Genomic DNA, 26,056 nt, shown 5'->3' with positions numbered 1-26,056 from the left:
ACAGTAGTACAAAGGCTGGGAAAAAAAAAAAAAACACACACTTTTTTTTTTTACGGAAAATACTAAGCAATATTTATGGTCATTTAGTATCTCTCATTTCTGCAGGAGAAGGCTTCCGCCTAAAAAGCCCAGCTGAATTCCAGCACTGTTGTCTGAGCACCTCGCCAGTACTGCCAGTAAAAAGCTGAGTTCATCCCACTGGAGGAGAAGCAAAGCATTTCCCAGACAACAACAGCAACAAAGAACTTTGGGCTACAAGTACCTTGAGAATTGCAAAACTTTTATTTTTGTAATACAAACTTCAAATATGAGGCTTATAATAAGTCTCACATAAAGAAGTTTTTGGGTTTTATGTAACTTGTATAATCTGGATGAAAGGTGGCACAAGCTTTAAATAAGCTCAAAAAGATATTTATTCAACTGTCATTATTAATATTAGCAACTTTAACAGTCTTGATTTTGTACATGCGAAAACAGTTATTGCACTACTGCTACAATATGTTTCTTCTTCTCTGGCACCACTGGCACTGATCCTGGTTTGCTGTGCTTGCGACGATTCAGTTCCCTAGGAACAGAAAGCATAAAAACACAGTTCAGTAATCATCACAAAGAGTTAACCAATACCAGCTTCCTCCTTAAGAAATTACTTAAAATAAAAAAGTAATAATAATTTAAGAATTGTTTAGCTTTTATTAGCCAAAAACAACACATTTCCTCTTTTGAGAAGGAGGATTGTCCCTTCAAAAAGTATCTTTAACATTGGCTAACTTAGAATAGCTTCAAACTGACTTTTTTTCTTGGGAGCACAGCTTACCAGCTTACTTCATTTTCATGTTAGCTGAATTTGCTGCTTAAATTCACAGGTAGCTGAGAAAGTTGACTAAAACCCATCACTTTTTGTTTTTATTGTTAATTTCATGACGACAGCAAAGTATGCCACCTTCTGCTCCAATATTCCAATACGACAGCGATCCAGGTGACTGAAAACGCTCGTCCTGGAGTTTTCGTTTTTAATGCCAAACCCCAATAACCCACACCTCATTCTGTTTCCATTGCAGTGTTGCATCACGTCACACCTATCAGAGCACTGTGGCTCTTTCCAACATGATACTCAATCCTGTTTCTTCAGCCCTTTTTTGGGAAGCAGCCAGTCCTTGTTGATACTGGCACCTGCCTCCCTTTTTTTTTTTTTTTTTTTTTTTAAAAATAACCAAAGGTTAATCAATCCAGAGCTCGTGATCACTTTTCAGATGTTAGAAGTAGCTCATACTCGTTCCTCCCACACCCTGTAGCTCTAACATTCCCATGCATTGCTACCACAGCACCACAGTGATGCATTTTATTAATACAAAGACAAGAAGATGGAAGAGGAAGACATACTTTCGCCGACGAGCTTCTCTCATGATACGTTGTTCCTTGATTTGGCAGAATATGCTTTTAGGCAAGTGACGGTGCCGAGCTATGCGTTTGATCTGCGGGTGATGCTGGAACTTCTCCTTCAGCTTCTGATTGTAGTTCATAGCTGCCTTCTCTCGTGGTGCCAGCTACAAGGAAAATAACAGAGACAAGCATGTCACAGAAGAACAGGGACTTAACTGTCAGGATTTTCTCTACAGTTTCTCTACAAACACTGAACTTTGGCAGACAGTAAAACCTCTTTGATCAGGCCGCTTGCTCTCCTAACCAATGCTGATGATCAACTTCCACTGTGAAACAAAGATTTGCAGGCATTTCAACCACTAGTCAGTATAAGTACAAATGCTAAAAACGAATTGTCTTCATGAACTGCTTTACAGACAGCTCTTCATGTGGCCTAAATCTTATCCGGCACCTGGATCCATTAGGAAGCACACTGTACATATGAGATTTCAAGTATTAGCTTGCCTACGTGGCACACGGGGAGTTCCAACTTTCATCACACAGCTAAAAATAACTTAGTATCATAAACACGTGAAATAAAGGTGAAATGGTACAATCACGAAAGGACACAAATTTCATTTCATATTTACAATTATATCCAAGACACCATTAACAACACAAACTGAGAGATGTCTTTTTTTTCCCCCTATTTCTTCTCCACTCTGGAGGTTATCTTTAGAAGTGATTTCTGTTATAGTATTTTCTGTTATAATATTCCATAAATTCTGAAAATGTTTATCATACTCAGACAATTTTGGTCAAAAATACCACAAATGGTCTGAAAGCAGGTAAACACGAGCCATATGACAGAGGTTTCTCCAGGTACCAAATGCAGAGTTGCTCACCACTCACGAAGATCTTATTTCAGGCATCCAATACACACAGCACTCTGAACCTCTGTTTGCCCACACCATCGTGTTCATAAAATGAAATCCGTCTGCTTTACTTATATTTATCATAACCTCTCAAACTGCAAGTGAGTAAATTCTACAATCCTAACCCAATAAAACAATCTCCTTTTTAGTGAAATTTACTCTAGTGAGCCAGCCTGAAGAGATGGTTCTTTCTCAATAAATCCCAGGTGTTCCCACTCTGCGGAAAACTGCCAACATAATCCAAATTAAAGAGCTTTTATTTTAATTAAATGCAATGATTTTTCTTCAATTTAAGAAGAGCAAATTGCTGCTGATTTAGCGTAACCTTGATGATTCTACAGACGGGAGGTGAATCTGTAAATAAAAGATACACCCAGGATATCTTATTTAAAAAATTAATATAGATTAAGCAGTGGTTATGTTTGAGTCTCATTCCATTTTCACATGCCACGCAGCTTCTAGAAGGGCACGTAGCTCGTGCCTTCCCATCCAACCACCGAACACCAGCACCCCATCCATATGCCAGGCTGTGCTTCCATATGATGGGGGGGGGAAAAAAGTGTATTACTGACAAGTTTCTATTTACCAAAAATACCAGTTAACCAAGAAGGAGGACTGCAATTAAGTACTGAATTCCAATTTCTTCCTTGCAAGTCATGCTACAAAGCTCACCCCAGACAGCTGAGGAGACCAGCTTCCCGTACTGCTTTTGGGCTGACGAAGATGCCATAAATGCAGCACTGGTTAGCAGGACTCAAGATTTCATTTACAGGGACCAGAACACCCTGCAGTGTAAAAAATTTGTATTTACGTGACATCATGAGTGAAACGTGATGTTTGACCCTTTTTCCATACATCCTAATGTGAATGGGGAACTTCCTTCCTATATGAGGAAAACAGAAATCATGTGGTGGAAAAGTAATGGACTGGTGCCACTACAACAGCTGTACTACACAGTGAATACCTAGAGTGAAAAAGGAGAAAATAACCCTAAAACACAAGTTGTTAGCAAGAGGAAGATGTGTCCCTAAGTGACCTGCCTATGCTTCTTTCCTCCCTCCAGATGCTAGAGGCTAGTTATTTCACACACCCCCGGGCAGAAGGAAGGTAAGCATTTTTCTGGAGCCCTGACTGAAGAGCTACAATCACCTTCCAGAAACCATGCTCCTTTTAAAGTGGGCTACACCTGTAGCACTCTATCCCACTCACTACCAGACTCCTCTAATTCAGCATGGGAATACGAACTGGCTGTTTATCAGTCCTCTCCAGGCTGCCCTTCTAGGTTAGGGCAGATAGAGCACAGATGCAACATATTTTTAGAAAGCAAACATATCCCAGCAATTTTCTACACTGTAGCTTGTGTTTAAAATTTTTCCACTGCTTTGATGAAAACTGTCTTCTGAATTTATTGCCATTAAGTTCATTACTCATTATTTCCTGGCAACAAAGACGTACGGGTTCTTTACATCTAAACAGACAACAAACAAGAAAAGGTGATGTAGATGTGGAGAGCACAAAATCGTAGCTAAAGGGATGAGGCTACGTGTGCACTGAATTACCATCGGCAGATCACTCAGAAGAATGCTGTGTCGCTCAGTACCTGCTGCTGCTTGTTATCAGCCTCATCTCACACAATGGGACTGTACACTAGAAGGAGCCTGAAAGGATCTACAATCACTCAGACAGTTCTGATGCACTTTGCTAGAACAACACCGAGCCTTGTAATTGTACTTTCTCCAATCTTTTTCAGTTCTTACTCAAAAGCCACTTCTGCACCTTGTAGGAAAGCAGAAAGCCCATGTTCCAACTCTGTTACACTCGCTGAGACACAAATCATTCACAAGCATGAAATTTTCTTCTTCAGTTGTCCAGTGCTCTGCCTGATCCTTAGCAACTTTGGAAAGGTAGCAGAGCCAAATTGTGCTGCTGCTAGTCACAGAAGTTATATTACTGACATTCACACATATGGCAAAAACATTGCAGGTGGAGGATTTTTCTAATGTGTCAGTGTACTGAAGAACACTGCACCTTCGGGTTTTATTGATGGTTCATTGCTTTCACTATAATTAAAAATATCTCTCTCCCTTCATATTAATTAGATGAAATCTATTTTGTTAACTGAAATTTACTCTATTACTGCTTTTCCATCCTTCTCCCTCAGTCGAGGCTCTTTTCCTTCTTTTCCCCAAATCCAAAGGTGCACACACCCCTTTTCAGAAATCCCCAAGACCACAAGTACAAAAGCTTCACACGTATTTAACATGCCAAGTTCAGGTACACATCAAGTCCATAAAGTACAGTATTTTAACAGTCTGGAGTATCTTAAAACTCTTGTAATTGGGTCTTTCATTTCAGGACACGCAGAGCTAGACGTTTACTGCCTTAAAAATAAAACCTGTGAAGTCCTATTTACCTTCAGAATGCTACTGGGAAAAAAATACATCATTTTTTATTAAAAAAATAAAACAACAACTAAACACTTTTAATTATTTTAAAACAACTCCTGCAGTAGATCCAACAGAAAGATTTGGGTTTTGTTACCCCTACATAAAACCCATGCAGACTTAACTGCCAGTGAGCGGAGACACAGCATGCCCCTGGCTCCTCCAGACGTTGATTCTTCCTTTAATGTTTCACTGATTTTAAATAATGACTGCAGTGCCAAATACATTAAAAACGAAAAGAAACATGCATGTCAGAACTGATGACTGCTGGGGTAGCCACAGTTCAGAAAGTACAACTCTCCAACTGGATAAATGTTCATCAGTCACAACCTAAATACCGTATTCAGCCTAACTTCCTCGGATCCCAGCAATGCTGAAAACGAGACTAAGTGACCAAAAAAGAGGAAAAAAAAAGTTGGATTATCACTTTTCTTTTTCTACCCACCCCCACCCCCAAAATATCCATCTTAAATACAATGTATTACAAGAAGTTGGCATTATATCAGAAATACGGTGACCTTTGGATGAGTCATTCAATCAAATCTTCTCAGCTAAGAAAAATAGCAGACCAAGCAACTAAGCATTTAAGACACATTCTGACACTTCCGACAGAATTACTGAGTGTTCAGCTTTGAATATTCAAAGCGTTCAAAAAATAGCCACAGACTATGGAAGAACTGGACTTTTACAAAATGAGCTAGCACATGTCTATGAAGATAAGAACGCCAGGCCTCTAATAAAAAAAAAAAAAGAGCAGGTGTTAAAGAAAAGCAGAGGAATCTGATAAACAGCCATTAACACCTGCAACATTAAAAACAGCAGGAACTACCAAGTTGGATGGAGCAAGGATTAGCACAGCTGCCTGCATCCAAGTGACATTCCCAGGGTATATCCAAGAATGGGATGAGCTGTAGAGGTTCCACCCAAAGTCCTTGTAGCAATTCTTCTCTAAACACATAAAATAAAATTTCATACTGCTTCCAAAAGCTTTTATAGCAACTCTATCAGCTCTGGACAGTTACTAATTTAATATTCATATTCTGCATCTTACTAAATTCAAGGCTTCGACAACATCGTGATTGAACATATTTCCACACAAGATACAGGGCTGTGAAACACTCTCTCTTCTTAATATAACATAATTCTTCACAAGTTCATTAGTGTCACCCATGTGAAACGAGAGCGGTTTTTCTACGTAATTCACTGTCCCTTTTAAGTTCTTCCCCTATTTCTGAATAGCTTTGCTTCCTTAAAATGCCTCTCGATGTTGCAAGGTGACAAGCTGTGCGTTCTAAATGGCAGGATGAATTTTCATTTCTGATTTAAACAAAAACAAACAAAAAAAAAACATAGCAGAATGTAACAAACATGCCACTTGACCTACAGGTTAAAGGTAACTATCAACTTGGTTGCCTTGGGAATTGGTGGCTGAAGATCTTTGTCAGAAACCCTTACGCACAGAATCACAGAACTGTAGGGGTTGGAAGGGACCTCGAAAGATCATCATGTCCAACCCCCCCTGCCAAAGCAGGTTCCTCAGAGCAGGCTGCCCAGGTAGGCATCCAGATGGGCCTTGTGTATCTCCAGAGAAGGAGACTCCACAACCTCCCTACGCAGCCTGTCCCAGTGCTCTGTCACTCTTCATGGTGAAGAAATTCTTCCGCATGTTGGTGCAGAACTTCCTGGGCTTCATCTTGTGGCCATTGCCCCTTGTCCTGTCCCCACAAACCACTAAAAAGAGGTTGGCCAAATCCCTCTGCCTCCCACACTTAAGATATTTATAAGCATTGATGAGATCCCCTCTCAGTCTTCTTTTCTCCAGGCTGAACAAACCCAGGTCTCTCAGCCTTTCCTCACAGGGAAGATGCTCCAGGCCCCGTACCATCTTTGTGGCCCTCCGCTCGACTCTTTGCAGGAGATGCTGTGAAAACTGTATCCCTAGGATCCCTTAGCAGCAGAACTGAATCCTCTGCACAGCCCCCAAGAGGCACGTCAAAAACATAACAAACACACACAGGGCATTTTGTGTAGGATTCACCGTCAGGTGAAGGAACACACGACTGTCAATTCAGTCGTAACTGATAGTGCCTTTTCCAGACTCACCTCCTGCCAGTTTTCACTGGTGTAAATACCACAGAAAAGAGCAGAAGGTAATTCACCACCCTACATCTTGAATACTGGAACAACAGCTAAGTAGTCCTTCTGCTACATAACATTCCTGTGATGTCGTGTTGGTTTTCCCAGTTACTACCCAGAGTAAAGCATCCTTACTCTTCCATAAAAAAGGAGCCATTACCACCTCGTAGTCAACAGAACGTACTTCAAAATACTATCATTCTATGTGAAAATTGTGTTTTTGACATTCTTTTTACCCACTTGTCCTTCACAAAAAGGGTACAGAACAAAGGCGCATGTCAGAAATACCACAGATGATGCTGTTCTGGAACAGCATGTTAGAGAGACAGAAAGGTCCTTCTGTACCAAGCATGAAGATAGTTAATAAGGAGAGAAAATTTCAGCTAACACTGTAAAAACAGATGAAAAGGGTTTTCCTGTGAGGCTATGGATATGCCAACAGGAAAACACGTAACAATACTGCACTCTTTGAAAAAATTTAACATAAAATTTATATGAAAAAGTAAAGCCTGTAACGAACGTTGCAGAGTCCTTGGAATTAGTATTGGGGCTGATATTTATGTGTTAAATATTTTACTGAAGCTCTAGTTGGAAAAATTCCAAGGATCAGTTCAAAACAGGGAAAAAATAACATCCTAAACACAATAGAAGAGTTAGTCCATTAAAGAAATTCCACCTAAATAAGAGTTTGTAACCACACACATTGTACAGGCTATAGAAAAAATACAGCTGTACAGCAAGGACGGGAAAGATAACAGGGCTCCTGAATACCTACGGTGAGTCGTGGCTAAAGATAAGCCTGTTGTTTTAGGTGTGCTGCTCCACATGCAGCCCTTCACAGGGCACAACAGCCCATGAACCTTCCCACTCCACGCTGCAGCCCCAGTACTCCCACCAGCCCCTCTATGCAGAAACTATCACTGATGGAGCCTCACCTTGAGCAGCCCCAGCCACAACTACGGAATAGATCCGTCCCTTTAACAGTACAATGTTCCTCCCTGAATTACAGCATCCCTTTCCTCCCCCCTCACTCCATCCCAAGATCAAGCAGGAATTCCTCTGAGAATTGTTTGACAGCTCTGCTTTTTCTGATGGGCTCCGAAAGAGCCACGTAAGCACCTCCCGGGTACCCTAACATAAAGCTACGTAAAGGGACTACTCCCAGTGGACAAAGTGTCAAATTCGTTCTCCAAAGCTACTCAATTCTTTAATACAACTGTGCAGATGAATCTATGTAAGTGCTAACTGCAATAGAACATTTTGGTTTTATCTACATATAATCATTTGAACAAGAGTTACTGAAAAAGACATTAATTAGACTGATGTCTGCTCCTACTAGGAAGGCTTCAACCAAACTGACTATGCTGAATTAAAAGGACTTCAGACTAGCCTGCCCACTCAATATTTGAGTTACATAGTTTAATGACAACCTCAGTTATGCATTGATGCAAGTAATCTATTTTACAATGCATATGCTTATCATAGAATGCACTAAACTTGAACCAGTCTTTTTTTTTTTTTTTTTTTTTTAAAGTAGCAATCCTACGCTTCAGTAGAATAACTTGTGTATGGCTACATTCTAGAACTGGAAGTTATTGCTTTTTCACTGGTGCAATGGGATGACTACTCACCTGTAGTACCAAGATAGAAAACTCTAGTTTAGTTAGAAGTGGTGATTATTGTTAAAATTAAAAAAGACGAAATAGTCACACTGTATAGCAATACACAGGCATGTAATCCTATTAATAAAAGCCACAGTAAATACAATGAGCTATATCACACATTAGTTTTCAAATTAGATGCAAATGTCAAACTACAATTTTACATTTTCCCTTTAGAAACAAGTTTTTAGAAGTTGGACAGACTAACCAGTTGTAATAACAAAAAAAACAGAAACCACCAAGCACCGTTTTGTGATAACAGAACATGTATCTTACCACTCCCAGTTTCTCAGAAGCATTAGCCTTCCACAGACGGATATTCATCTCATCTGAGCCACACAGAATGTATTTGCTATCCGAAGTCCATTTTACAGTGATGACGTGCTGCATTCGCTTTGTGTGATAGACCTCCCTAAAGTGAAGAAAAACGTTTTTCAATACTTTATTATCACTTTTTCTACCAACATTACCTTTGAAATAGCAGAAAGTTTTCTGTTTGTGGCAAAATCTATTATAGGTTTTTGATTCTTTTTGTACCCATCCCTTTTGCGTATCAGTCATACGGCGCAGCTAAGAGACCTTTCTCTTTCTTCTACCTAGTTATTTTTTACAAGTAAAATCCAAGTAGTAACAGAAGGGAAATACAGGAACAATGACAATTCAAGAGCCACGAAAAAAACTAGATTGAGGTGGAACCTGTGGGGAGTTGCAAGAAAAACAAATGTAATCAATAGACCACCTTAAATAAGCTTTAATAAGCTTAACCACCACTTTAGTTCACACTCAAGTGATACTCTACAAAAACAACAAAGCTTTTGAAAGACTGAGCACAAGAACCTTCTGAAAACATCCCTGCTCACATCAGGTTATGCTGACATTAACGTTTAATATTGTGTAAGTACGTACATGTTTTCAGAAGCATTTCTGTATTTACTTTCATTTTACTAGTTGGCTCAGTAACAAACTTTTCTCCACATACCTTTGGGGAACTAAATATTTTTCCTTTCCCTACTCTGAATTTTCAGCCTTTGTCTCTCCCGTTGCTGCCACCACCAGTTATTAACTACCATTCTCCAGGAAAGGAAAAACACAAGAGAAGATGGCCATATAACCTGGATACGTCATTTAAACTCACACAGACATTCGGTTCCATTTACAAAGAATTCACAGAATTCAAATCAACTTCATACGAGATCTTACTTCTTACGGCTACTCAATTTCCAAACTTAAGCTTTCTTTTAAAAATAAAATAGGAAGCAGTGGAAGTTAGGTTGTTCAAATTGGTGAGAGATCAAAAGTCTGAGTTAATTGGAACACAGTCAGGATCCTCATTTAAAGATACACTGAACTGTCCTCAGTTTTCCAAGTGGGATCAGATCTTCTGCTTGGAGACATTTCTTTATTCCACAGGATTCACTTCAACTATGCAGCTCTGAATAAGTCCAGCTTTTAAAGAATTTTAAGTGTCCCAGAATGCCCTAGTCAGCTTATAAGAGGCTAAGTTCTTCACTTGTAAGGCTCTTCCTCACTATATTTACAGCGACTACAAAGAGACAGAAAAGGAGAAAAGCAGTGAAAGAGAAAGAGGAGCAAAAGAGAGCAAAATGGAAAAATGCCTTCCTTATCAATAGTCTGCTGTAATGTGGAATAAAGTCTTTTGCTCTTCTAGCATTATGGGATCTGCTCACTTCCTCTCAGTGATGTGCTTAAACTTTGCCTAGCACCACTTTCATGAACATTCCAGAGAAAAGAAAATCCGTGGAACACAAGAGATGTGAACCACGTTGTTTAATAATACAAGATGATTATTTTTTTTTAAAGTAAAAAAAAATAAAAGGAGAGATGGAATGAGATGGAATACCTAATTATATTTAACATACTATTAGAAAACAAGAAAAAGAAAAGTAGAACTACTTGTAGATTAGTTATAAAAGAAAATAGAAACAGCCCTTCTCAATCCCTAAACAGGTACAGGAGCATGTAGACATGTTGAATAACGTATACATAACTACATCGAACAGTAACAAAAATACATTTCTCCCCCAGTCAGTATTCAAAATTCCTCATCCCCCCCCCCAGCCAACTCAAACTTAAACAAGTGGCAATTTTGGGGGAGATTAAATGAAAGGGGACAAAGGAAAGCAAAAGAAAAAGTGAAGTTAATAAAGAAAGAAAAAAGTCTGACAGAGAATAATGAAAGTAGGTTTATGAGGAACAAATGATACCAGACAGGCCTGATAACTTGCTTTGATTTTCATCAAACTGAAAAACAAAATAATAATAGTAATGGAGACACGGCAGATCCAATCTGAACCTCAGCAAAATATTTAATACACTGCCTTATGAAACCTTACATGAGAAACTAATTCAAAGTGAACTGTATTCAAAGCACTGTCACGTGACTCAAAACCTGACTAGCACAGCATGAACAAAAAGTAATAAAGTGCACTGAATAGGATCACAAAAGTGTCCCGGACTGATCCTCAGGAACCCACATTAACAGTGCTTTCCATGGGATGTCTTCACTAATCATCTGTATAGGATGAAGCTAGTCCCAGAAAACCAAGCACTAAAATGTTCTAAGGCCTGCAGACTTCTGTGGTGACACATACAGTACAAAGTGACCTAAAAACACTAAAGATACACAGACAGGGGAAGAATATAGGATTTATCTTGGTAAAACACAAGCGAGTATACATAAGGACAGTAAATCAGCACTGATACTGCATCTTGTTGGAAAGCAATCATGTCACAGAAAGCATGCTGCCATAACAGAAGTGTGAATTTGCAGATTGTTAACAGGGGAAAAAATCTAAAATCCAGATGTATACAAGAGGTGGTATCACACCATAGAAGAGGAAACAAATAACCCATAAAAAAAATGCTTCTTTAGGAACACAGCCTCCATTCTGGATACCTTTGAATTAAAATGACAAATAAAGCATTGTATCTAGAGTACACCACCTTAATTTTAATTCAAAATTGCATCAGCAGTGCTACTTGTTAAACAGAAGTTCTACACTAACATATTTTCCAGAATTATCAGTTGATTACCTGACCTGTCAATCTCAAGGTACAAACAGAATAAGACTTTGATACTCACGGAAAGTGAATGCCTCAACGAAGATGGGAACGACTGAAAATTCTGAGGCCTGGGGAGGGAGGTCACTGGGATGCATGAGAGCAAGAAAGAGAGGTGTAAAATCACTCACCTGCTGTGGCCTTTGTCCACAGGAAATATGCGGACAGATTTATCGAAGCTGGCAGAGACAAACTCTTTCCCAGTGGGTGAATAATCCACATCAAGAACAGCAGACACGTGATCCATATGCACCATGACCGGCGATGAGAGGAAGCGCATATCAAAAGTATATAAGCTTTAAAAGAAACACATGAACAACTTAATATCTGAACCACTTGTAAGTGAATAGCACATTTTTGCTACTTTAATCATACACAAATCATTGAAGACAGATTGTACTGCAGAGGGAATGCTTTAAAACTGCAAGTAACGCATAAAAGGTAAAGGTGTTGAAGTGAAATAATATCAGGAAGTAATTATCAGGTGACACCTAAACACTTCACACGAAAGGAAAGAATGATGTAGTGCTTAGAGGTTGAAAAATGTTTACTAAGCAGGGGATTTAGTTATTGAACAGGACCAAGGTTTCTTGTTCGCTCCCAAAGAACAGATAGGTCTCCACCACTCCCTTCAGCATCTGTTTTTGGGTCATTGACTGACCTGTTTCTCCAACAACCATACTCCCTTCTTCAGACTTAAGTGTATAACCTGATCAAGCGTCTCTGAATTACTTATTATGACAACACTCTCAACTCTGCCAGGCTTCTAGATCTTCCTGTAATGGGATCTCCTAGTTACTCAAAGTCTACTGGGAAGTTTCCATTCGGTTGGCACCCTCTCCTACAGCCTGATTGTCTTTATACCAGGCAACCAGTGACTCTGTAGAAGCCCAAGAAAAGCTTGGTCCTTCAAAACACAGGGATACTACTTCAGCAGAGCTGAAGAACTACACTGTCTACATTGCCTGTAGAAAAGCTTTACATTAAATATTAACATAGCTGCTGGACCTCAGCTGGTTACCTCTTAAGCACTTCAGAGCTCAGGAAGAACAGGTGATGTCTACCCATACTCCTTTGAATCAGCAGCCTACTGACACATACCAAGGCACAATAACTGCATAGATCATTAATTTGCTGGGTGCCAATAAACCACAACGATTTACAGACAAAGCATTTAATGAAACCACATTTAAGTATACTGTTTAGTAGAACTACTGTATTAAAAACTTGTAATTTAGCAGCAGGCTCCCCATCCTCCTTACTGCAGATGAATGCATAGCTGGAATTAATTCAATGTCTTTTACTCAATTGCTTATTGGCAACTATTCCTTTTCCTTCTGAATTCCCCAAGAAAAAGTATGCTAGCATCACATTCAAAACGGCTACTCTATGTAATTAGCTAACACTTCGGGCATATTGTTGATTTGTACATTTGCCATTGCACTCATTAATTGTTTTAGTTTGCAAGAAGGGAATTGCCCCTTACAGTAACAGCTACCAATTTCAGTTTAGTGTGGGGGAAAAAAAATGACATAAACAGGTCAGGTAGCCTTACCATGCCGTAACCAAGAAAATGTGAAAAGCAGTACATTATATACAACACCCATTTTCAAGGTCTGGGCCAGATTCTATTTCCTTGGAAAAACAGCCTTAAGATAAGCGATAAAATCCCTGTGTTCTAGAAGAAAGCAGCGATCTATTGTTAGATCACTGACTTCCTGGAAACAAGGATATGGAGCACATTTTGCAGTGGCCTAGTTTTGAAGAGACAGCTTTTTCAATATCAGATTAGCTCTTCACATGAATAGTATTGCCCAAAAGTAAAATACTGCTGTGAGATGCTGAAAGGATAAGTACTGCAGTCCTTGGAATTGTTTCACAAAAAATTAATTTTAAGAAATGTTCTCATCAAAATAGCTGATCAGGACAATATACCAAGCTTCACATGAGCTGGTAAGAAAATAAATACTTATATTGCCTTGGACTGGCGATATTATTTAGTTTCCAGGTCCTACTGTAAACTATACTTGCATAGACTTAACTGCATTTTTTTAAGAGTGCTTCCACACCCCACCCCACTCTGGTACTGAAAGAGGCAGTCTACCACTATTTTTATTTATTTTTTAAGTCAATGAGTCTACAATTCATATAATTCATTAGGTTATTACTTAAGTGGTTCAAAGTTAGAGTTTATGTGGCTTTTTTAAAAATGTATTTTAACATGATGGTAAATCATTAAGATACCAAAAAAAAAAAAAGAAAAAAAATTCCCTAACATGATCGGGATTATCAAAAATCAGGATCACACTTACTTGTAATCCTCATTTGCTGCAGTAAAAATGAAAGCTTCCATGGGGTTCCAACACAGTGTGTTTGTCCTCATGTTCAAGATAACCTGGAAGATATTTACACATTGCTACCTTGTTGCAGGCAATAAAATACTGGCTATATTTCAAAGCTTCTTATATCACTGAGACCAGCAAACACTTTCTAGATACAGAATTATGGTAGAGCAATAGTGACATAAATGATAATGTTTACTTATCAGTGTTACAATTGGAACTGAGACACCCTAGCTCTCATCACATGCCCATTGCTTCATGCTACACTGAAATTAAATTTTCTTCCATAAATCATCTTGGAATAAAATCCTTCTTACCGGTCACTTATCTAGAAACTAGTATGTAACTTGGGATCATCTTAAGAATTTCACTTCATTATATTCACAGAAAACTTTAGTTAAGTACTGTACAAACATGCCCAAATAAATGGTTATTTCAGAGGATATGGTCCTTAAGCAATGTTATGATCTGGAATCTGCAAAGTGATTGTAACATCCTGATGTTCTCCTAGTTATTGCAATCCCTTCCTTATTTTATCTCTAAAATTGCAGTTCCTGAATTCTCCAGGCCAGGTGCCATTTCTCATTGAAGCATCGAGCAATGCGTGCAGCAGTCACTGTGTTATAACTTACTCCTCACTGTCCCTGTATTAGCTGTGAGTTACCTGCTACAGATTTGTAAGACTTACTTGCTGCTAGTTAAGCAGATGGCTGCAAAAAGGTTGCCTTGGCTTGAAGCAGGAGCAATGCAGCTGATGACTGACTAACAAGACCCTTCTGCTAGGGAACAGTGGATTTGGCAAGAGCTCTCAAGAAGCTGCATGCTGGATGCCTCCACCTTGAAGGAGGCAGTGACTGCTGGGCTGCTGTGGGGCAGGAGGAGATCTGACACCCAGAATGACACAACAGCTTTGGCTTCTGCTGAGTCTTGAAGGAGCTTTCAAAATTTAGAAAGAACTCCTGTACTGCATTCCTGACACAAAGCAGAGGTATAATTTCAACTTATTAACAAACTGAACATTTTCCATAACAACGCAGGCCAGCCATAAACCTACTTGAAAATTCTGAAATTCATTTATTTTACGCTATGGTACTCCAAACTGTTCTCACTTCACTATACCAAACACCATAAATATGTAGACATACAGCAAAATGTAATTGTATGATTGTGTTCATTATTCAAAAAAAAAAAAAATAGAATTTCAAAGCAAGTTAGTGTTGATGAGCCCTACTGAATCCCCACAAAAAATCTGGATCGTGACTTTTTAAGTGTGTTCATAGTCTCATGACTCGCATTCTCCATAAATCCTCATTTCCTACATGACATTATCCTACTCAACATGAGATGAAGTCTGCACTGCAAAACACTGCTCATTTTCAGATATCACATGCACCCAGAACAGAATGTAATCATCAGACGCGTGAACTGATCTCTGTTTTAAAGAGTGACTTAACTGCAGGGATAAGCCACTGAAGGGCCCTGTGTTTACAGTAGTGTGACAACTACAGCTTACTCAGATTCAGTATTGTTTTTCTAATTATAAACCTTGTGTGTATATATTGTGCGTGTGTGTATATATATACGGGAAGCTAACGATCAAGAAGAGTTCTTTCATCTTCTCGGTTCAAGTTTTCCAGGCATTGCAAAGTGAGTACAACACTAACTGAAACACATAATATGTATAATAAATATTTTAAATCATAACACAAAGTAGGCCTAATATTGCTGGAAAATCCACCTTCTTCTCAAAGGGGGTCAGGTTTGGTCAAATTCATGTTCCACATCTTGCTTTGTAATTCCTCCACCCAAACTTAAAGCATTGAGTTTATTGCAGCAGTGGCACTTGGAATGAAAACAGTGCCTGTACAGTTCTAGCATTACATTTAGTAACAGCTTTGTATGGCAACCTGGGCTGATTTAAGTCACTGTGAGGATCGTAGTAGCATTTCAGAACTATCTAAACCTGTAGCAGAACCAACTTCTGAAACTATTTTTAATCAACTATAGATACGTTTAGTCATTTCATAGGAAAAAGCCCCTATTAAGACAAGACAAATTTGTGAAGTTCCCAAGACTTGGCTACCTTGGTTTATTTAACTGTAAGCACTTGCTAAGAAAGAGCCTGGAGATTTTGAGATTACTTCAACACAAAACCAGACCATCCAAGTAATTAATCCGTCCTTTACTATCTACAAGGCTTTTGATTGAGGTGAGCGTCTCAGATTGTTACTATTTCAGGCCATGAATAACAAAGTTTCCATAAGCTCTTCAAATGTTAAAGTCTATCTTTAAAACATCCCAAGTTCTTTCCTTCTGTGATCCCACAGGTTGCACAAGCACATCTTTCAGTTTCCAAGTACACTAACATCTATTAAATGTCTTCCTCTTGTCATACAACAGGCGTGCTCCCCTTCATCCTTCCAGGCCCCTGTAAGGAGCATCGTTCTCTTGGGAGTTACAGAGCTCTTTGCTCTCAAGGCAGAAACAGGCATAAACTTTTTTCTCCACTGGGGAATCATTCCTATCCCAGCAGGAACCCAACAGAAGCTACTGCATCCACAGATGCAACCAAGCAATTATCAGTTACACTCTTACGGCAGGAGATGTGCCTAAGCATGGTGCTTACTAGTTATACATGAGATATAACTATGTACATACACCTATTATATACTTGATGCATATATAGGTGCACATATAGGTGCACTTTTATATATAATGGTCTATAATTTTAATTAAATATTATGTACATATATAATGTATTAATCACATATAAATGACACATCAAATTGTTAGACTCAAACTTAGTTCACAAAAGCTCAAACTACATCCCCTTAACTTGTAACTGCAGATCTATAGCACTGGCTGTGTTTATTTTGATGCTCAGGTCTCCAGCTGGCTTTTTTTTTTTTTAAAAGTAAACTTTTTAAGCAGTGTCTCTGTGGCCCAAGTGAAACTTCACTAAAAATTATTGGGGCACAGGAAGAGAAAGAAAGAAACACTGTTACACCACCAATATTCCTATTTATATCCATGTGAAAGACCATTATAAAGTTCTAGTGTATATTAGAGCACCTTCTTTACAGACAGTATGTAGGATACTCATAAGGATACTAAGAGTATAGTCATGAGCCATAATATTCTATGGTCAGAAGAAAAATTGTAAAGATAGCTATGGGGTTCAAAAACACAGCAGTTACTATTTCTACTTAGATTACTGTTTTCTCGTTTTGAATTGACACATACATTTTGTTAAAGATTAGTAAGAATCTTCATGTCACTGGTAAAATTCCATACATATAAATACAATTTTGATTTCACTGCAAAGGAGTTCTGAAATGTTTACACTAGGTGCACAGAGAAGGATTTATCTCCACACAAAAAGAAAAACACCCTTTTAAATGCAGAGCAAAGCTCTCCACTGCTAGAAAGGAAATGCCTTAGAAATTACCTTGTTTCCTTCAAGCAAGGAGAAAAAAATAAAAATCACACACACAAAGACACAATGCAATACAAGAACATAAAGTTCTTATTGTGAAATTGCTGTCAGGTCAGGCACTTTATCAAGAATTATAACAGAGTGAGCATGACAGCCCGTCTGAATGCAGAAAAAGGCCCTTCTAACTCTGGTTTAAAATTCAAAATTAATTCGAACTCAGTTAAAAGACTCAAAATTAAAGATGATGAAAACTCAGTGGCTCAGAGCTTCCCATTCTCTGTCTTCATCAACACTTAGACTATTTACATATTAATTATTACTGCCGTAACCTTCTGTTAAAAATAAAAGGCAAAAATTACCTTCTTTAATGGAGTTGATTGTCTCATATCATACAGCACAATATTTCTGTCAGAAGCACAGCTTCCCAAAAGGTATGTCTAAATAAATCAATACATAAATAATCAGTGTATGTTATAAAGATTTTTAGAGCATAGCCAACAGCTTACATTAGATATCTAAACTATTTCACTACACTGATAATCAAACAGCAGTTCCTTTTCCAATTAAGAAAATACATTAATTGTTCTTTGTGTGCAGCTAATTAATCAGCAAAAACACTTCAAATAATTGTCCCAGTAAAATTCAGAATCCACCCAGTCCTCTCTACAAGTAACAAGCACTTTCTCTGCACTTCATCTACCAACACAGCCCACCCAAGAGCTGCTGGAGAAGAGCAGATCAGATGTGGTTGTTCTGCCATGAAGAGGGGGAGAAGCTACTGCCACAAGCAATAGGTGCTGCCACAGATGAGAGCTCCACAGCCACACAACTGCTACACCAGATAGCATGATATAATTGAGGTACAGGATATGTATTGCTGTGGGCAGAACAGAGAACACCCTCATTTTTTTCTTCTTCTCCCCCATTAACAGAAACAAAAGATAAAGGGATGCAAATATATGGTACAATCTTTTAGGGCAATATTGCCATAAAATGTATGTATACAACCCCCTACATATTATGTGAAGACATGTAACTAAGTTTATATTTGGAAAAAAACAGTTAAAGACAATGTTAACAGAGGTTAGATCTTATACTGATCAAGAAAAAAAAAAAAAAAAAAAAAACACACTGATTTCCAATACATAACAAAAAATTACCTCAATAGGATTAAATTTTACACTGCTTATGCTATCAAAACCCCATGTAAATGAACACATGGGACTGGTCCTTTGCTCATCCCAGATGTCCACTTGCTGGCCGCAGGTGGCAAAAACAGCTTCTTTCCAGTGGTGATCAATTCCTGTGTACACTGTCTTTAAAGGAAAAAAAAAGAAATAAAAGAAAACTTGCAAAACCAAATGTATAAATAAATGCCTAAATACGCTCTATTACACAACAACAACAAAAAATCAACAGATCATTAAATATCAACCTCTCATGTCTTTATTCATTTACATTACTGAAAACCAAGTCACCACTGCTGCAGGAAACCAAGTCTAATTAGATGTACGTTTACACAATAGGGTGGCTTTCTGCATTTATTCTGCGTGCTCATTTAATACGCATGCATACATTTCTTGTTAATTTCTAATGGAGCTGGCATTAGAAGCCCATTTACAAAGTATGGCCAACTTTAAAGCAAATGGGAATTTTATGAGTGCAGTTAGTTTTCAATTAGGAAGTGAAAGTATCTCCTACACATAAAAATAATTAAACGGTTTCAAGATATCTACTTATAAAAAAAACATTCAGTTTTCTTAAAGTAAGCTTACCATCAGCTCAAGGTGGTGAAGTATATTTATTTCTGACAAAAGTAGATTAAAATGTTGTAGTGGGTTTACGTGGCAAGGTTTTGGTAGCAGGGAGCCATAGGGGTGGTTTCTGTGAGAAAGATCTAGAAGCTGCCCCATGTTTGGGAAGGGCCCCATTGTTTTCCAGATCTGAGCCAATAAGCGATGTTGTTTGCGCCTCTGTGAGAGCATATTTAAGACAGGGAAAAAAACGCTGTGCCACACAGCAGCCGGGAGTGAGAAACAGCCTTGCAGGTGCCAAGGTCAGTGTAGAGGGAGGGGGAGAGGTGCTCCAGGCGCCGGAGCAGAAGTCCCCTGTGGCCTGTGGTGAGGACCATGGTGAAGCAGGATGTCCCCCTGCAGCCCATGGAGTGCCACGGTGGATCAGGGTTCCACGCTGCAGCCCATGGAGGAGACCACGGTGGAGCAGGTGGCCCTGCACCGATGGAGGCTGCCGCCTGTGGAAGACCCCTGCCGGAGCAGATTCCGGGCCGGACCTGTAGCCCGTGGAGAGGAGCCCACGCAGGAGCAGGTGATCTGGCAGGAGCTGCTGCCCGTAGGGGAGCCAGGTTGGAGCAGTTTTCTCCTGAGGGATGGACCCCGTGGTACGGACCCATATCTGGAGCAGTTCTGGAAGAGCTGCTGCCTGTGGGAAGCCCACGCCGGATCAGTTCATCAAGGACTGCATCCCGTGGGTGGGACCCCACAGCACAGGGGACGAGAGTGACCGAGAAGGAGCGGCAGAGAAGAAGTGCTGTAGACTGACCATAACCCCCATTCCCCCGCTCCCCTGTGCCACTCGGGGGGAGGAGGTGGAAGAGGGTGGATGGGGGGGGAAGGTGCTTTTGGTTTGCTTTTTCCTTTGTTTTCTCACTTCTCTTGCTTGTTAGTAATAGGCAATAAATCTTACTATCTCCTTATGCCGAGTCTGTTTTGCCCGTTACAATAATTATTGTGTGATTTTTCTCGTCCTTATCTCAACCCTTGAGCCCCTTTTCACATATTTTCTCCCCATTCCTCTTTGAGGAGGGGGAGTGAGAGAGCGGCTGTGGTGGAGCTCGGCTGCCCTCTCGAGCGGAACCACGACAAATGTAAAGTCAAAATTTTGTATTGAATGGCTGTGAGGTATGGCATGAAAATAAAGTTATTTAATGAAGACTAAGCATTGACAACAGATGAAGAGAAAATGACAACATAAGATCTGATGAGTTCTGAGAAAAAGGATGATTAGTATAGACAAATCTATACTAAGCATTCTCTGATGGCATTTGAGATATTCCTTCCTAGTTACACATAAAATAAATATAATAAAAACTTGGGAGATAATTTTAAGAGTGCCATTTTAAAATTTAATGCCATCACCTTACAACACATTGTGATAACAGGTGATATCAACCTATTTCTCCTCTAAAAGCTATGTAAGAATTGGTTCAAATTTAATTCAAAAGAAGAAAAGTGGGAAATCAGCACTTAGATTTACTACCTTTCCAAGAATTGTATGAATTGGTTCTTCTTCTTCTCCGTATGCTGGGCTCTCCATTTTCCATTGCTTCACAGTTTTGTCATCACCAACCTGGATACAGTAGAGAAAGCACGTATGGCTTTACATAAATATATTTTCTCTACTTTACCAGTCATCTTTGCAAAGTACAGGCAGCCTTTCTAAAGGAAATGTCTATGACATATACAAAAGTAAAGTGCTCTCGTTATTCATCGCTCACTTTTATACCTCCAAGCACCAGGTTAGTTCTCCTTGTCATATTATTTCACTAGAAACTGACAAAGTACAGGCACATGGTTTGGCTGGGATGGAGTTAACATTCTTCACAGCAGCCCATATGGTGCTGTGCTTTGGATTTGTGGCAAGAACAGTGCTGACAGCACCAATGTTTTGGCTGTTGCTGAACAGTGCCTGCGCAGTGTCTAGGTTTTCTCTGATTGCCCACTCTGTCGGTTGTCATGTCTGACACCCCCATCCGCAACTAGGCTAGGGGTGGGCAAGAGGAGGGACGAGATGCAGGCAGCTGACCTGAATTGGCTAGAGGTGCATTTCATACCACAAAACACTGCATCAGCAATAAAAACTGGGGTAGAGGAAGAAGAAAAAAGGAAACAGGTATCGGCTTCCAAGGTAGCTGCTGAGAGACTGACTCCTTGTGGAAGTAGGTGAGTGATTTCCTTTTTGTTGCTTGTTTGATTGGCTGTGCTTTCCCCCCCCCTCTTTCTTTCAGATATTCAATGGTTTTTATCTTAACTCATGAGTTTTCTCACTTTTATTCTTATTTTCTTCCCAATCCTACTGCTGTGGAGTGGGAAGAAGCAGACAAGAGGCTGTATGGGTGCTTGGCTAGGATGAAGACACAACAGTATACCCTGCTGATTTATTTTCAGAGCCAAAGACAGTCATAGCTACACGCTTGGCTCCAGAATCTTCATATCTGGCTATATTTAAACAAATTTTGCTTGAATGGGATTTTCACATGTGGATCTTTTATGCTAAGTTTGATTTAAAGAAAGGTTTGTCTAAACATTGGCAAAAAAAGTCTCTCACCTAGTTGTCACTTTGGATATTCTCCAACTATCAAAAGAGATACTACGAGGGTTGAAAGGAAAAAAAATTTAAGCTGTATAAAGTGACTGCTTATTTTAGGCTACATCTTGTGGTTCTTAATCAGATGGCCCCTCAAAAGTCAATCCACCTCAGTTGCTCCAGTTACCTCATCCCATGCTACCCCTTGTATAATGCCAGCACAAGCTTTTGTGTGGCAGTACAGTGATCTTTTAGTTCATGTTTTACTTCTTCTCCTGATAGCACTACTTCTCTTCATCCCCTCTCTCAATTTTCAGGTAGAAAGCTTGTCAAAAAGGGATTCTAATTTGGAGTAATTTGGAATTTTCTGCTGAGAAAGCAGAAAGCATTCTAACTACTGTCCTCATGACCTGGTATCTACTTCAGAAAAAAATAAGTATATAGCACTTAAAATAGCACTTAAAATTCTCTTGTGGGAGAAGGCGAGTGATTTCCTTTCTGTTGAGCTCAAAAAATGCAAAACCCCCATACACTCTGGTCTTAAAAATAGTTCTTTTTATTTTGTCATCTTAGAATTGTTCTAGTGCAATCAGGAAGACATACTATTTCCAAACAGCTTACATGCAACTGAATTAGTTGTGGTTGATACAAATGAATGAAGTCTTATTAACACAACCTTATTGGACATAATTACTCAACCAAAGCCATCTTGAATAGATCAGGTTATCTTTAACCACAGGCTATAGAAATATTCACAGAAGTAACCATTTGCATGCCTTCCAATGAACTTAACCTAATTCTTCAACAAACATAATTACCTGCTTCTTTAATGAAAATTAGATTACTCAAATTCTAATTAAATGGCTCCTTTAGCAATAATCTGGTAATTATCTTTTCCATAGTCTTGAACAACATCCATATTACAACACCAAATGTAATATTTTAATCAGAGTTGTCAGGTTCATAGACAAATTGAATAAATGAGTTCAAATTCTAAAATAACTTACTCTCTGCTATGCAGTATTTAAATATAAGATGCTCACTGGAAAAAAAAAAGGTGAATAGGTACTCTGCATTGTTAGACGGTATTAAGGAAAGACACTACACTTACCGTAAAGAATGATGTACCACAGAAACGAGCACACATGCCTCGAACAAAGCCTTCGTGGGCTTGTAAAGTACGAATACACTGTCGTTTGGTCAAGTTCCAAATCCTAACCTGTTAAAAATGGAAAAGTATTCTGTAGCTATTAAATTAAGTTTTAAAAGTACAAGAGATCACACATGCTGTAACAAAATGGCATAGCTGGCTTGAACACTGGCCAGATTTTATAAAGTTAAAACTTATTTATTCCCTTCTTCACAAAAATTTGTTTGAAGTGCAGCTCTTTGCTTTTCACCCCATCCTCCCACCCAAGCTGCATACTTACCTTATTCTTCCATTCCCCTATTTTTCAACTAGAATTCTTGCTAAAAGATAATGGTAACAATTTAATTTTAGCAAAAAACATCCCTTCAAAGAGAAAAGCACAAGGAAATAACCTTTGTAACCAAGTGAGTTACATTCACTTGGTGTATTCAATTTTATAATGATATCCACCTCCCATGGAAGTTTCTGTTTCAAAGTATTTGTGTCCATTTAATAAAAAATAAAAAATAATAATAAAAAAAAAACACAGAGGAGCTCAATTTTTACATTTGTATGTATTGTTAGTATCCCATACTTTAGTTGCTCTACCAGTGGATAAGAAATCTGTCCAATGTTTCATATAAATTTATCCTGCTCCTCTTTGAAAAGGTTAGTCTCCCCATCACTGCTGTGTGACATGTGAATGTTCTATAAGAAGCAAGCAGCAACCAAGAAGACATCTTTAAAACACACAAATGCTATCAAAATGAAGAAGGTATGAGTGAGAGGGCAGAGACAACAAGCATAATTTTTAAATGCAAATTACTCCAATTAGAGTACCCTTGCTTGTTATTTTTAATATTTATCTAAAACATTATAAACAAATACAGGATTAGCATTTTTTTCAGTATGTTAAATTATTATCCCACAAAGGTTTTGATTACATGCCCCTTCCTCCTAGCTCATGTGACTTGACATAATCTTCTGACTACAGCAGTTCACCTTCTTTGCAGGGGGGTGTGGAACAGCAAAAAGCAATCATTATGGCAAATATTGGCAAATATGGCAAATATAAAAGCAAATATTCACGTTCACTGCTCCATCCTGAGGAATTGTTAAATCCCCTGCTCACAGCTAAAGCTGCTGCCTAAAGCTTTTTGAAACCCTTTGTGTGCTGGGAGGTCACAACCTGCAGTTTGAGGAATGCTGTCCCATACCGGGTAACTTGCACCTTCTGAAGAGAAGATCACATCTGAACAGAATATAATATCATGGCTGAACAAAAACACAAAAGAAATGTAACTAGGGAGCAAAGAAGGAAGAAAGACCTTTTTTGTTGTGGTTTATAACTGCAGCTTACCTCTCCATCACACGCTCCAGACAGTACTGTAGACAAACTCTTTGGATGTTTGGCCATGCAATTAACTCCATCTCTGTGGCCATCAAGCGAGCTTAGAAAAGGTTTTGCAAAAACACGTTCTAGCTTTGTTGCATTCAGAGCTCTGGTGTACTCCCGTGGAACCTCAAACGGATGCAATACGGGGTCATAGTTTCTTGGAACTGCAATAAGAGTAACACAGACGTTAGAAACCTGTAATGTGCAATACAGGTCAAGGTGAACTGAATTAGAAATCTTTTCTAGGTGATTTTCCTGCTGTGGGAGAATTTTCTGTGACACTGAGATTTTTACATCTGTCAAGCAAGGGTCTCTCTGCATCTGTACACATACCTTACAATAAAATGATGAAAGGCAGTGGGCATTGATGTGGAGCTCCTGGCTTTTGTCACCACTGTTCTGTTTTATGCAAGAAGGTTGAAAACTCAGTAGAGCAACTGACAATAGATCATTCATCAAGAGTTAATACTTAGTTTAGTCTACTGATTTCTAAAGTAGATTAAGACCTCTAAAATCTCTGATGAAAAGGAGCTGGATATCACTCTGTAACATGACCGAGAATTTGTTTCAACAACTTACATACAAATCATGCCTGGAAAATAAATATCACTGAATGGCTGAGGTCAGAAGGGACCTCTGAAGATCACCTGGTCCAACCCCCCTGCCAAGCAGGATCACGTAAAGCACATTGTGCAGGATGGCATCCAGGGAAGTTGTGGATATCTCCAGAGAATGAGGCTCCACAGCCTCTCTGGGCAGCCTGTCCCAGTGCTGTCACCTCACAGTACAGAAGTGCCCCCTCATATTGAGCTGGAACCTCCTGTGCTTCAGTTTGTGCCTGCTGCCTCTCATCCTGTCACTGGGCACAACTGAAAAGAGACCAACTCCATCTTCTTGACGCCCTCCCCTCAGATATTCATACACATTAACGAGGTCTCCCCTCGGTCTTCTCTTTTCCAGGCCAACCAGGCCCAGCTCTCTCAGCCTGTCCTGATAGGATAGCTAAGGTGTATTCAGATGCCCCAATCAATAACTTTAATAATATTTTTCCATATTATAAGTACAAAACCACAATTAAGTAACAACAAAGTGCCAGTCACAACACCCCTTCACACAGCACAGCCCCTGCATCAAGCCGCTAACAAAGTACACAGACTTTAAAATACAATAGGTGCCCTGTCCTCAAAACCTAGACTGATTTAATGCTGCCGAGACTTAATCCCGCTCCTCCTGACAATAGGTGACGATTTTACAACCGCGTTACTGCCACTACGGAGAAAAAAAAACGAAACCACCACGAGCGAGCCCGGCGAGGAGGCTCACAGCCACCCCCTCTCGCGGGCCGCGGGCGGCGGCCGCCATTTTGTCGGCGGCGCAGCGAGGGGGCGGCCCCGGGGGCGGCCCGGGGGGCACCGGGGGGAGCCCGGGGGGCACCGGGCTAGCGGCCGGGGGGCAGCGGCGAGCCCCGGGGCTTCACGGTGCCGCCAGGCCGGGCCGGGGCGCTCGCTGCCACCGCCTCGGGGACGCAGCAGGGCAGCGGGTGGGGAGAAGGGGTCCGGGGAGGGGGAGAGACGGGGGGCCCGGGGGTGCTGCTCACCGCGCTGCAGGTCCAGCTTGGTCTCCCGCACATAATCGTCGGGGTTGCGGCTCAGCACCTTGACCCGCATCGCGCCGCGCCGCCCGGCTCCTTGCCTCTTCCTTCCTGCATGTGACCGGATGGGCCGGGCCGGCCGCAGCCTGGCAGGACGGGACGCGGAGCCCCCGAGGAGCCCCCACCGGTACCGGCACCGGCACCGGCACCGCTGCTGCTGCTG

At 39.9% G+C, this 26,056-nt stretch overlaps 1 protein-coding gene across 1 annotated transcript; it reads right to left on the bottom strand.

The window, feature by feature from the left end:
• Positions 1-270: 270 nt before the first annotated feature.
• Positions 271-26,000, bottom strand: DCAF13 (DDB1 and CUL4 associated factor 13). Its single transcript, XM_084306648.1, has 11 exons — positions 25,840-26,000; positions 24,207-24,406; positions 22,829-22,936; positions 20,671-20,760; positions 18,555-18,710; positions 17,754-17,831; positions 13,929-14,011; positions 11,748-11,912; positions 8,812-8,947; positions 1,381-1,544; positions 271-565 (listed from the first exon to the last, which is right to left on the bottom strand). Exons 1-11 carry the CDS (start codon positions 25,907-25,909, stop codon positions 478-480), a joined length of 1,338 nt encoding a protein of 445 aa, XP_084162774.1. The 5' UTR covers positions 25,910-26,000; the 3' UTR covers positions 271-477.
• Positions 26,001-26,056: the final 56 nt, after the last annotated feature.

This window comes from Netta rufina (genome assembly GCF_964035555.1).
Source record: "Netta rufina genome assembly, chromosome: 2".
Taxonomy (NCBI): Eukaryota; Metazoa; Chordata; class Aves; order Anseriformes; family Anatidae; genus Netta; species Netta rufina.
Note: the sequence above shows the minus strand (reverse complement) of the source record. Positions and strands in the feature narration are given on the sequence as shown.